Below are 13,168 nucleotides of genomic sequence, written 5' to 3' on the forward strand. Positions count from 1 at the left end.
ATACCTTTGGAAAGGACTTCATGTATGTAGAATTTGTTGGCCAGCCCTGGCGCGTGAGGGGGGTGTGTTGGTGCCTGACCCATACGGCATTCAGGCAGCTGCCAGGTCTGACCAATCAGCTGTCAGTTACCACGTGACCGCCAAACCGGCCACGCAGATTTAGAGCCGACCTCAACGCCGGCTCCTAGTCAGTTCTTCTTTTTCTTCCCCAGAGGGAGCAATAATATATTGATCTTCTATGCCTAGATAGACTTCATCTATTTCCCCACTGAGCTCTCGGCAGCCTTACGCCGAGAGCCTTTAATTTTGGTATGGTATGCTTACCTAATCATTATATGTCATGTGACAGTGTGTATAAAATGGATTTTATAGTATACCTGATGATACCTGATGATAGGGAGACAGAGGACAGCTGATTACCCATGACTCAGACCCATATGTTTTTAACCATGACATCATTTGGAGCTTCATTAAAGAAGCCCACTATATTTTTAATGTCTGTAGATTCCAATTTGATGAGATGGCAATAGAAATTCTAACCAGGGGCTTCATTCATGATGTAGTTTTAAGTATGGAGTACAGAGTAATACTCCATACAGAATCTAAGGGGGTATGTTTGGCTCCGGAATAATAGGAATAGTTCAAACACTAAGGTATGTACTGTACCTTACTTAGCCTTTATAGATGTACTCTGTATAATATATACAGTAAATATATGAAGTTTATGACCCTTAAACGACTCTCCCTGCTTGTCTGCTTGAAGGTGAAAGGATGCCTAAGCTTACTAATGCTTATACCACTTTTATTTTCTACATAAACCCCCTATTATATAGAGGTTCCTTATTATTATAAGCCATATTCTTACATAAACTATAGGCTTATATATAGACTTCCGGACCTTCGGCCCACCTCAAGCCTGAAATGTAGGCCTATATATAAAAGCAGGTGAGCCAGTGCAAACCCATGGCAAAAATGTACTTCGTAGGCAGAGATTAGATACCTAAGGCAGCGGAGGCAGGCAGATTCTGTGTGGTGTCAATTGTCAAAAGTACCTAATACAGAGTGGACGGGTACTCCGTATAAGCGGATCTGACCGACCACAAACACGGAAATGGCTTATTAAGCAAGTTTTGGCCAACAGACCATTACAGAGTATTTCCATTATAATACAGAGATAGATACTGTAGTCTGTAGATACACCTCATTCTTGTAAGCTAACTATTCAAAACAATTTTGTCTACAATTGAACCCTGCCTTAGTCTCTAGGGTATCTTATCTAATTATTCAGAGCTATCTTAGTATACATGCCTGTCAGATATTTAATACTATTAAATCATACAAGCTAGAGGAGGTATCTCTCATACAGAGTATGGAACGCACGATCTCCCGCCACCAACACTAGTGAAGAATCTGTGCCTTGGATCTGTTAACTGCTTCACTCTGCTATACAAGGAACAAGCAAAACAAATTACCAACATCCATCCTTGCACTATTAAAAAATCTTTTTTTGTCAGTTTGGAATGATTAACAAAAACGTCAAAAATGCCTTCTGCGATTCCACCTCGCAGTGACCCTTCCAATGTTCTGAATCAGGTGAGATTATCTGCACTTATCAGGACTAATTCAAGCCTTTCTAACAATAGGTTAACCCAGATCATCATGTCACCTTCTGATTCAGATTATCTTGACCAGCTAATACCGTCGATCCGAGAATACAGCTATGGAAATCGTACTTCGCAACTTCTACAGTCCTTATCCAGATTTGCAAGTGAGAAGGAAGCTGAGATAGAGAACATATGTAACACGAATCATCAAGAGTTCGTCACATCTGTCAACCAGCTTCTCCGTATTCGCGAAGGCACCGTCAGTTTGACATCGGAGATCTTGGACCTGAATCAATCCATTCAGGCAAGTACAGAGAGACTGGCGGAACAGAAAAAGGCTCTTGTCGAGTCGAGAAGTCATCGACAGAATATCGATGAGACTTTTCGTGCTCTTCAAGATTGTCTTGAAGTGTTGCGTCTCTCGAATCACGTTCACGATCTCCTAGGCAAGAAGAACCATTACGCTGCACTTCGAGCCCTCGATGAATTACAGAATGTTCACCTTAAGGAAATTACCCAGTACAAGATTGCTGAGATGATACAGCGTTCTGTTCCTGCTACTCAGAGAGCTATTGCCGAAGCCGTTATGTCGGATTTAAATACCTGGCTGTATCGTATTCGTGAAATGTCACAATATTTGGGAGAGATAGCACTCTATCACACCGATCTTAGGAAGACTCGACTGAAAGAAAAAGCTGAGAAGATTCCTTACCTGAGTCAATTCAAGCTCAACTCGGCGATTGAACTGGTTTCCGATGAACATGAGGAGTACGACCTGCTTCAAAATGATGATCTGCAGGTGGATTTCACCCCTTTGTTTGAGTGTTTACATATCCACCAGTCCCTAGGTCAGATGGACAAATTCAGAGCTGAATATGCGACAACAAGACGACGACAAAAGGACCTCTTACTTCCGACATCGATAACCCTGGTCGATGAAGATGGCGCTAGTCTGCACACGCTGCTAGAGGAAATGACCGGTTTTGCCATCGTGGAAAGGTCGACAATGAAAAGGGTTCCAGATCTCAGGTCGCCTGTCGATGTATGTGACAATGGGATTTGATCTTGTCTCTTGAAGGCTATGCTCACACCTGAGCTCTCACTAGGTCGAGGAACTCTGGGATTCTATGTGCCATACAGCCGTCGGTCTGATTTCAGATGCTCTCCATGAAGTCGATAATGCCGAAAGTCTTCTCAAGATCAAAAATCTTATTGCACTATTTATGCAAGCCATGGACGTATGTAGCCCCCACCAATGAACCGGTTATCCAGCTCGATGGCTCACATCACACATAGACGTGGGGGTTTCCTGTCGGAGTCTTTGACAATTTTCTGTTGACCTTGTTTGGAAAATATGCAGAGCTGTTGAAGAAACGATTCAGTGATGATTTTCAAGAAGTTAGCAGAAGAGAGCCCCCGATTTTTGAGTATACGGACTGACGTATCTTTAGATTGTATCGACAGATGATTACATGCCTATGCCAATCCAGAATCTGGAGGAGTTTGACAAAGTCATCAACGTGAGCTGGTATACTCCAGAAAAGCCGCGAGAAGAGCAAGTGTAAGTCCACATGCGCCAACGGACTTTTTTTTCCCCTTTTTCTTTTTGAGACTAATGTATCTCCAGTTTTCCCTGTGTACTACCGTTCTCGCAGATGTACCCGCTATGCTGTATTGACATACGTAACTTCTTGAATCAGTTCTATTTCTTTTCTAATGATGATTTTCCTCACCCCGATGTGATCGATGAGACTCTCAAAACGGTAGGATGAGAAGAGACTAAGTAAATCGCCCAGGCTAACTGAATCTAGGCATTAGATGACCTTCTTTCCAACGAAGTTTGTGAGACTCTAGTTGAGCGTCTCAGCTCTCAGTATCTCGGACAGATTGTTCAGATACTGATAAACTTAGAACACTTTGAGATGGCTTGCAAGGAACTCGAAGTTCTTCTTGCTGCGGCGCGATCACAGAATTCGACAGTCGGCCCAGTTTCTCTCAATGCTACGGCAAAGTTCAGAAATAACAAGAAAGCTGCAGAGAAGCGTATCTTTGAAGTGGTCAATTCAAAGATTGATGATCTGATTGAGACGGCAGAATATGACTGGATGGCCGCTTCAGAGCCAACCGAGCCGAGCAATTATATGCAAACATTAACCAGGTTCCTCTCCAACATTATGAATTCTACATTACTTGGTCTCCCGACAGAGATTAAGGAACTCATTTATTTTGACGCCCTTAGTCATGCGGCGAATATGATTCTGGTGAGAAGATTTGTCCTCAAAGTGAGATCGTTGACCTTCTGACTTTTCATTTAGGCATTACCTCTGTCACCGGATGTCAAGAAGATCAACCCAAACGGCGTCGCAGCATTGGCCAAAGATGTTGAATACCTTACGAAGTTTGTTGATGGACTTGGTGTACCAATTTTGCGGGAGAATCTCGATGAGCTGCAGCAAACAGTGAACTTGCTGCAGTCAGACAACACAGACGAGTTTTACGACATCTCGATCAGGAATAAGAAGTATGGCAGGGTTGACGCTATGAATGGTCCCATTTTGCTGGAAAAGTGAGTGCTGCACTCAACTGATCTTTTGCTTCTTGGCTGACCGTTGGCTAGGCTCACGCGAACGGTACAAAGCCCATCGAAGACAGATAAATTTGCAGCGCTCTCTTCAAGATTTGGGATGAAGTCGTAGTTACATACATAAGGCCTTTGAGGTCAACGATGCACAAGTCCATAGTGACGACGGAATGTACATTACAATGGATCGGGTAGCTCAAGCAGAGCATTTGTCATTTTTTTTGCCTTGGCTAGTAAGCCCGAAGTAATACTAAAGTAATGGCTATTAGTGGATTTAATAGCTCTCCTCTTCTCCCATAGTCGCTCCAGCTCCAAAGTCATTGTAATCCGTAAAGTTAATTTTTGCTGCCTCTGAATCATGCGGGGATGACGCAGAGTGTTCGAATGACCATCACTTCTCAAACCGTCGGAACCCGTCAGTCAATGCAAAATACCAATCTAAAGAACATAAAGGAATTGAAGATACTATTTAAAGAAATTTATGGGAAAGACTTACCTGCTGTGGTGGAAGGTGAGGGTATGCCGCATACATCCCTTCAAACATTTGCGGCTGAGGTTGTCCATACGCTGCAGGATCGGATTGAACAGCACCAGGATACATACCCGGCTGGGGCCTATACTCCTGATCCTGAGGGATAGCATGTTGTCCAAGCGATCCGTAGTCAGGCGGGGCCATATGGTGTTGGGGATGCTGGACTCCGGATTGAGACTGCGGAATATGACCGGCACCGGGGGCCGTGGAAGTTGGTGCTGTTGAGCTTGTTGCTCCGGATGCCTGACCGGATCTCTTTGCGTGCGATGTAGCCTCCTCCCTCGGTACTATGTCAATAAGAAAATCAAACATGTCAGACTTAGAAAGTGCTGCCGCGATGTCAGACCGTTGAAGAGTCCTCCGTTTGTTGTCTTCAGCATGTATCCACGCGCGCATGGTTAGCTCTGTGATGAAGATGTCGCAGCCTTTTGCGAATAATATTGGAGCCTCTGCAGATATCATTTTCACCTCTGGATCAGCTTTCATAACCTTCTTTATGCGCGCCAAGGGTAGCTGATGGATTTTATAGTCATGATTGTCCGATTCAAGGTGATTGATGACGTGTTGCCAGTACGTAGTCAGTATGTCGCGAGAGGTGCCCTGGAGGCCTTGATTCACCTGTACGATGGTCAATGTTAGATAACAAGGCATGCACTGTTGATTTAGCTTATTATATATGGGAAGGTGGTAAGTGGTAATGATTCTGGAACTACTCGGATCATTCTCACATTTGCCCATGTGCCAGTATATAACTCAGGGACTGGCGCGAATCCTTGTGCAGAAAGCTGCCCATGTGTTACATTGTCAGTATCCTAACTTGATACTTGATTTGAGCAACAATCATTGATCTCTTGCCCAAAAAGATCCAATGCACAGAAGAATAATCAACGTACCGCCGCGCTAGCACCTGTGAAACACACTGTATCAGCATGGAGAGAATGAGAAACTGTAAGCTCGATACCAAGCCTACGAACCATAGTGGCCGCCGTTCCTGATGTCATAGACAGGCTGCTGCCTGTTCTGTTGCTGTCCAGAAGGCTGGGAAGTTTGTTCCATTTGGACAGGCACTCCTTTGATGAATCAGATGTGCAAGAAATATTTGCTTGTCAATGATAGAAGTCCCTCGAGTCAGGGTCGCGGGAAGTCGATAGACAGGACTAATAGCGCAAAGCTCAGGGTCCCCAAGAGACCCGTATTATTAATTTGACTCTGATGGACAATGGAATAATTTGAGCCACTGCTTGTCACCAGAATAGATGGATGACAACAAATGGAAAGGCGCGTCGTGATGTGACATGACAGGTGAAATGGAAGTGTCAGCCAGTGGCTGATTGTGACGTTTGCAGAAGGCGGGTGGGAGGGGATGGCTCTAATCCTAAGAGGTTAGCGGCATTCCGAGCGGGGTCCGCCACAGCAGTATTTGGAAGTTTAGGATTCTCCATCACTATTATCATTATTTCATTAATAGATCTGTTAGCTAGGTAGGTATTAGATGTTGATAACTTGATGAATGATAACTAGATCTTGGAGTTGATGAGAGGATGATTATATAGGCACCATTATAAATATTGGATCTGTGATATTCCAGAAAGATTCAACTAGTAGCTATGTACTTTGCTGTACGTACATGTATCAATCATGGCAGAGCAAGATATTAAACTAAATGCAACATCAAAACATGACTCTGCTCTTTAGGAGCAGAACCATACATGCATGGCATCTTTGTCAGTGTTCTTAGCTAGGTACCTAGGTAGGTAGATAAACACCATCTCCGAGTCAGTATGACTAACCCTAAAGCTTGCGTACCTACCTACTATAGTTTGAAAGGCACCAATGACTATTCACATTGGTATTGAGCCTGCTATAGCTGATTCGTCTGTGAGCTTGCGCCTATATGGTACGGAGTATACAGAGCAAATAGATACCTAGCTAGTGATAATAATGTCTCAATAATAATAATGAGGCTAGGTACCTACCGAGCTATCCAGTCGGTGAACGCAGGCCCCACTCTCTAGGATCTTTCTAGGTCCCGAGGTCCTTTTTTTTAAGACGCGCTAAAATGGCATTGCTTGGCAACGTACGGAGGGAGCATGGAGAAAAAAATTTCTTCCTACAAACTTTTACTATTATTCTCTCCTTCATAAGTCTAGCAAGAAGTTCAATCCAGCTCTCAATTAAAGCCTTTTTTTTCCAACCCTTTATCTTAAAAGAACTTTCGTTATTGGGGTTAGGACATGCTAGACTCATCGTCTTCGAGAGAGACCGTGTCTCAAGAAGATACGCTCACAGATGATGATATCCAACAACTTCTTCTACAGGCAGAGGCCCGCTTACGTTCGTCGGAGTCCTCAACTTCTAATACGTCAAGTCTTGCGCCGTTAGAGGATAAAAACAATGCTGCTTGCGGACCGTACGCTTTCCTTATCTTTGCGCATTGACTACTCATGTCTCGCTGACATGAACCTCAAAGGATTCCTAAAATACCTTCAAGCCAGGGTCTCCAGGCTTACATCCACCAGAAAGATGATGTCGCCACTGTTGACAATACACGGGTTATTGATACTTCTCAGAAGAAGTTGTCAGATAAACCCTGGTCTGTCGAATCATTAACATCACGATCAAAAGTCAAGGTTAGTCTTATCCATTTTATTCAGTTTAATAATCAATACGTTGTCGTGATTAAAATTTCTATTGCCTTGTGCACTCGATGCAGTACATTCAGTCCGTCCTGGGCTGTCCTGCTTTCATGAGAGCTTCATATGTTATCATAGTTACTCTGAACTTTTGGCTATTACTTGTTTTTGCCTTTAGGTCGCGTATAATTGAGCTGTCTTTAACTAACCATCGAAAATCTCATAGGAGAAACAAAGTGCCGGTGGTGATTGGTTTGATTTGCCGAAGACTAAACTGACACCTGAGTTGAAAAGAGACCTACAGTTGCTTCGAATGCGTACAGTTCTTGATCCTAAAAGGCATTACAAAAAGGATGATAGCAAGGCAAAGCCGCCCGAATTTTCTCAGGTTGGCACTGTGATTGAGGGCCCTACTGAATTCTTCAGCGCCCGTATCCCCAAGAAGGACCGGAAGAGTACATTTGTCGAGGAGGCAATAGCGCTTGAGCGAGAATCCGGCCAATTCAAAAGAAGGTACAACGCCATCCAGGCTGCCAAAACCAGCGGAAAGAAAGCCTACTACAAATGCCTCCGAGCAAAAAGGCGTCGCAAAGGAACTATATGAAGTGGTATTGATCCATAAGTCTTTGTTCGATCCTTAAGTACACCTTTTCAAAGTGGTCAGGGGGCTATCAGGCACTTGGCAGTGCAGCTAGCCATCTGAACCCAGCAGGTTCGTCTTCGCTTTGGCAACAGCAAAGCCTACATGTCACTCTGCTGTTCGCTTGGCTCGAAGATATCCACAATGACTTGCCCAACGAGCCTCTGTGATTGAGGTCAGTATTACGTTCACTGCTTGGGTAGGGCGGACCCTTGTTCCCACAGACTCACCTGCATGTCCACGGCCGCAAGACGTCCAGCTTCTAGTACTTCTTCATGATCCGCCTTCCCTTCTTGCAGTATAGCATTGAGATCATTTGGGGTTGACCGCTGAAGAAGATGATCATCTCCACGTGGGACTGGTGAGAGGACAGCATTATTTGTGACCAGGCTGAGTGCAAGCACTCGCATGCCACTGTGTCTTGCTACGATGATCTCAGGCACTGTTGACATACCAACCAAATCCGCACCTAGTTGCCGTAACATACGGCATTCAGCCCGCGTTTCATAGCTAGAAGAATGTCAGCTTGTCAATCCAACGTCGAGAAAGTTCATCAAGGGTTATGGCTCACCTAGGTCCAGAAACAAAAGCGTAAACCCCTTCGTGGAGCCTCCTCCCTGTCTCCTGTGTGTTCAGTTTTCTCCATGCTTTGTGAACAAAGCGGCGCAGCTCCAAATCATATGCATCTGATAGGGGGGGAAACGAATTCCAAATTTCTCTTCATTGGGTCCCCGCAGAGGATGCAAGCCAGCCAACCCAGCCAAAAATATATGCTACTTTGACTCATAAGCACACTAGAACATTAATGGACGCTTTGGAATGACGGTATACATACATCATTCAGGAGTGTTATATCGCCCACAGCATACTCAGGATTCAATCCACCAGCTGCATTTGTTACTGTGAATTTAGGTCAGGAAGGACAGGCTTTCCATCAAAATCTCGTTTTGGCTTACATATTACCACGTCGACGCCTAATAACTTGAATACTCGGATCGGAAGAGTTATGCGCTCCATAGAGTGGCCTTCGTAGTAACTTCATGAAACCTCTCAGTTACCGGGAATCCAGGCAGAACAGTGGAGAGAAGCTTACTGTGTTCGACCAACCATCAACACGACCGGTATCTTTTTCCCGAGAAACCCAAAAACCAACTTCCCCGCATGCCCCGAAACTAGTTTTGTAAGAAGCAATACTTCGTGACGACAGGAATTGGTATTAGAGGAGAACCTTACCTGTTGACTGTGGGAAATGGGGTATGGACGTGTAATCATATTCAGCCCGTGGCTTCTCATGCACCGTGTCTGCAAGACCTCCTAACCCAGAGCCACAAACGATAGCAACCTTCGGATTTTGGAGCGCTACTTCCAGGCCTTTTCTCAGGAACTGAGCCGCCTCCTCGGCTTGTGCATAGACTGAACGGTTCTGCAGTAAATCGGCCATGACACCAGGTATTCGGAGATAGAACCAAGTCTTACTGCGAGTGAATTGGTGGCAGAGAATGGGGGTTCAGAAAGTGAAAGAAATGTCGGAACTTTAATCACAACTGAGCACAAGGATGGGATTGTGGCCAATTCCTTTAAACTTTGTGATTGTCTAAGATAGCAAAAGACAATCTTAGAACCTCAAAGGCAGTATAAAGTATGTCCAATTCCAGGAGAACTATTCATATTTGAATGGAATGCATCGGTGAACGTTCAGCAATGTAGATTCTCGTAACTCTTTTTAGTTAAAGGGAAAGACGATACCTTTTTCAAGCCATCCAGCATTACTCAGACTGAGGAAATAGGAGCCAGTTTTTTCGTCTTTATTCTCATAAATACCAATTGGGACCTACTCAAGAGAAACAGAGCAACGGCGTCTTCTAGATTTCGGACTCCTAGTTTGTTGGGGTAGAGAAAATCAGATGAAGATTTGTACCAGAGGGCCTTGACATCAGATAGGTGATATTGAAATTTGCAAATTTTTCGAGCAGGAGAGATGCAACTGTCTGTTCTATGATAATCGTCGCAATGGCTTGTAATGGATTCCAAGGTTGAAGTGAATTTCGCCTGGTACGGCTAGTGGTAGAACTAATACCTACCGGTACGTTGTCGGGTTGCAGTTGAGCCCGGCAGAATGTAGGGCGGTGAGTTAAAATACCTTCTGGAATTTGATCCTTGCAATTCCAGGTTCCTCCGCGGAAGGCATAATACAGAGTAATTCCCAACACTGCCTAGTCAATTACAATAGAATTAACGAAAATTTGAAGATATCAATTTTATATCTTAATATGCTCTCGCGCTCGTGCTTTCGTCCCATTTGGGGGGCGAAACAACAGTTGAAAGTATCGGGCCCGAAGAGTCTTCACTGTATTGAGGATGCTGACGATTTCAGGTTTCCATCTCTTCTCGAGCAATTGCAACTTCCAGCCAAGAGACAACTTCTCCTAGTGCCGAGCCGCAGCCGCATACTGTTCGTCAGCTTCAAAGACCGTCCTTTCGGTAGGTTCTCCAATATATGAATGGACAAAACACTGTACTGACGGGCACGCATCCAGCGAAACGGAAGCAACGCAGTCGGAAAATTTGCCAGTTAAGCCCTGGTTAGTTACTCCTATTTATTTATACGATAGCCTTTTCTTTGACTGATCTGAATTGATAGGGCGGAACGCTTGAATGACGTCGGCCAGAAATTTCGTTTGCCCAGGAGTGTTCAGGCGATCTATTTGCGGCCTTTGCGTAGAAAGGCAGAATACGGTTTGCCTGTCTGCGATCTTCAGCTTCGTTCCTACAGTGTACGCAATCTTGAGTTCTTCGCCGATTTTGCGATACGTGCAGCCTATTATCTCAAACTTCCCGTATCCGGTCCCGTCCCTTTACCACGTATTGTTGAACGCTGGACTGTAATCCGAAGCAATTTTGTCCACAAGAAGAGCCAAGAAAATTTCGAGCGGATAACATTACGCCGTCTGATACAGATCAAGGATGGACATCCTGATACGGTGCAGATTTGGCTTGCATTCCTAAGAAAGCACGCGTTCTACGGTGTTGGCATGAAGGCAAATGTTTGGGAATTTGAAAGTCTCGGTAAGAACTCTCATCTGGTATTTTGACCAATACATGACAGCATGTCGCTGACCATTGATATCTGATAGATGTTGGCAAGACAATGGATGCAACTGCAGAGGATGTTGAGAAAACCCTTGAACCTTATTTCTCACAATTCGGTCAGCGCAAGGATGCGAAGATAGAGCGGTCAATATCCGAGCTTCTGAGGAGCGAACGGTTCTTGAATAGTAAAAGTCCTCTAACTCAAGTCCGCAAGGATTGAGCGTCGCGAAGTTTCATGCCTTAAGCCCTTTTCCTTTCTGTCTCCATTGTATTTTACAAGGCTGCGTTATTATGGGCTTGGTTCTATGTTCATTTTCTGGTTTTAAGAATTAGGTCGTATAGCATACTGGTTTCGTAACTAGTTTCAACTGAGTTATCCAATCTTGAATTTGGCTACATTTTGTGGGCTTCTTCTGCCTCACTAACGCCAGACACTTTCCAGATTAAGATGAATTTGTAGATAATGCCAATGGCACTGGATGCAGATTTCCAAGTGCCTCAAGACTAAAGAGGTCAGTCACAAAAGCAAAGTAGCGGATGTGCACGTGATGCTTGCTGCAGTATTCCTCTGGCGCTATGTTTTTGTCTACCTACCTAACCTATTTCTGGCTATTCCTGGCTCTCGTTCGGCGATCACGATGATTGCTAACACCTTCAAGCCCCTGATACGCTATCTGCAGTGCCAAAAAACTGGAATCGCTAGCAGCAAACCAATTGCCGCTGTCTTCCTTCCTCTCCAGTCGCGGTTATTCTGCTCGTCCCAAAGTACCAAAAGCTCGAGTCCACAACGTATCATCTTCTCTGGTATTCAACCGACAGGAATACCACACCTGGGAAATTACTTGGGAGCACTACGTGAGTGGGTACGACTACAGGACTCTGCAACCGAGGGAAGCAAATTGTTTTTCTCCGTTGTTGATCTACACGCATTGACAGTCCCTCAAGAGTCTACCCGTCTCCGTCAATGGCGAAAAGAAACTTTTGCAACGCTCCTTGCCATAGGTCTCGACCCCAGTCGGTCTACTATTTTCTATCAATCTGCAGTATGCACTCCGACTTCCTTGTTCTTATTTTGGAAATCTCTACTTTTCACGGCATTCACTGAAAGTTGCTTAGGTGCCTGCACATGCAGAGTTAATGTGGATTTTGAGTACAGTGGCTTCAATGGGTTATCTTTCGCGCATGACTCAGTGGAAAGTGCGTCGCTCATATCAATGACAAGTTAAGAAGAAAATGACGCAATTCATTTGAAGAGGTCGAAGTCCTTATATTGACTTTCTCTAGAGTAAGCTTCAATTACCTGAACACACCAGCCTGGAACATTCAAGCGCAAAGTCCAAGCTGAGGCTGGGGCTTTTTTCTTATCCCGTTCTCCAAGCGGCCGATATATTAGTACACAGGTCAGTATGGGACCACTGCCTTCTCGGAATCCTTTCAGATTAACTTTTGCGCAGAGCTACTCATGTTCCCGTTGGAGATGATCAAAAGCAACATATTGAATTTACGCGGTATACCGCGAATAGCTTCAATCACATTTACGGTCCACTTTTCCCTGCTCCACAGGCTCTGATCTGTGAGTGTACTTGTGTAAAGTTAGATATTGCAGACCTCTGACCTTTAGTCTCGAACCCAGCTCCGGCCAGACGGGTAATGTCCTTGAAAGATCCAGTTCAAAAAATGTCCAAATCGGATGTCGAACAACGCTCCAGAATCCTGCTCACAGACTCGCCGGAAGACATCCACAAGAAAATAAAACTGGCACTCACAGATTCGGAACCAGATATCAGCTATGACCCAATTCGTCGACCGGGTGTATCGAATCTGATCGAAATCTTGAGTCATATTGACTCTGAGAAGAGATCCTGTGACGAATTAGCCCGGGAATTCAAATCGGCCGGTATCAAAGCTCTGAAAGAGCATGTCGCCAAAACATTGAGCGATTATTTGAGGGATATCCGAGAAAAGTACTCTGACATCATGGTAAAGGACGCCAGCTATATTGATAGGATTGCAGATATAGGAGCCCAAGAGGCCCGCGCGAATGCCAATATTACTATGCAGTCGGTGAAGTCTGCTTTGGGCTTATAG

The 13,168-nt window shown here is 44.6% G+C and overlaps 4 protein-coding genes across 4 annotated transcripts; 2 read left to right on the forward strand and 2 right to left on the reverse strand.

Moving 5' to 3' along the window:
• Nucleotides 1-1,542: 1,542 nt before the first annotated feature.
• Nucleotides 1,543-4,300, forward strand: T310_3788 (Exocyst complex component Sec15; the record flags this gene model as incomplete). Its single annotated transcript, XM_013473335.1, has 7 exons — nt 1,543-2,646; nt 2,711-2,842; nt 3,056-3,165; nt 3,232-3,367; nt 3,416-3,865; nt 3,920-4,170; nt 4,222-4,300. 7 exons carry the CDS (start codon nt 1,543-1,545, stop codon nt 4,298-4,300), a joined length of 2,262 nt encoding a protein of 753 aa, XP_013328789.1.
• A 305-nt stretch (nt 4,301-4,605) lies between these two features.
• On the reverse strand, nt 4,606-5,694 carry T310_3789 (CCAAT-binding factor complex subunit HapE; the record flags this gene model as incomplete). The annotated part of the gene is made up of 4 exons (XM_013473336.1): nt 4,606-4,623; nt 4,682-5,335; nt 5,446-5,502; nt 5,611-5,694. 4 exons carry the CDS (start codon nt 5,692-5,694, stop codon nt 4,606-4,608), a joined length of 813 nt encoding a protein of 270 aa, XP_013328790.1.
• Nucleotides 5,695-8,091: 2,397 nt separating this feature from the next.
• On the reverse strand, nt 8,092-9,431 carry T310_3790 (Purine nucleoside phosphorylase I, inosine and guanosine-specific; the record flags this gene model as incomplete). Its single annotated transcript, XM_013473337.1, has 8 exons — nt 8,092-8,154; nt 8,221-8,414; nt 8,445-8,500; nt 8,562-8,614; nt 8,826-8,890; nt 8,947-9,026; nt 9,084-9,162; nt 9,224-9,431. The coding sequence occupies 8 exons, from the start codon at nt 9,429-9,431 to the stop codon at nt 8,092-8,094; spliced, it is 798 nt and encodes a 265-aa protein (XP_013328791.1).
• An 829-nt stretch (nt 9,432-10,260) lies between these two features.
• On the forward strand, nt 10,261-13,168 carry T310_3791 (Tryptophan--tRNA ligase; the record flags this gene model as incomplete). The annotated part of the gene is made up of 9 exons (XM_013473338.1): nt 10,261-10,442; nt 10,528-10,572; nt 10,632-11,056; nt 11,125-11,285; nt 11,566-12,123; nt 12,197-12,277; nt 12,365-12,480; nt 12,535-12,653; nt 12,702-13,168. 9 exons carry the CDS (start codon nt 10,261-10,263, stop codon nt 13,166-13,168), a joined length of 2,154 nt encoding a protein of 717 aa, XP_013328792.1.

The sequence above is a fragment of the Rasamsonia emersonii genome (assembly GCF_000968595.1).
Source record: "Rasamsonia emersonii CBS 393.64 chromosome Unknown ctg1118621760083, whole genome shotgun sequence".
Lineage (NCBI taxonomy): Eukaryota > Fungi > Ascomycota > Eurotiomycetes > Eurotiales > Trichocomaceae > Rasamsonia > Rasamsonia emersonii.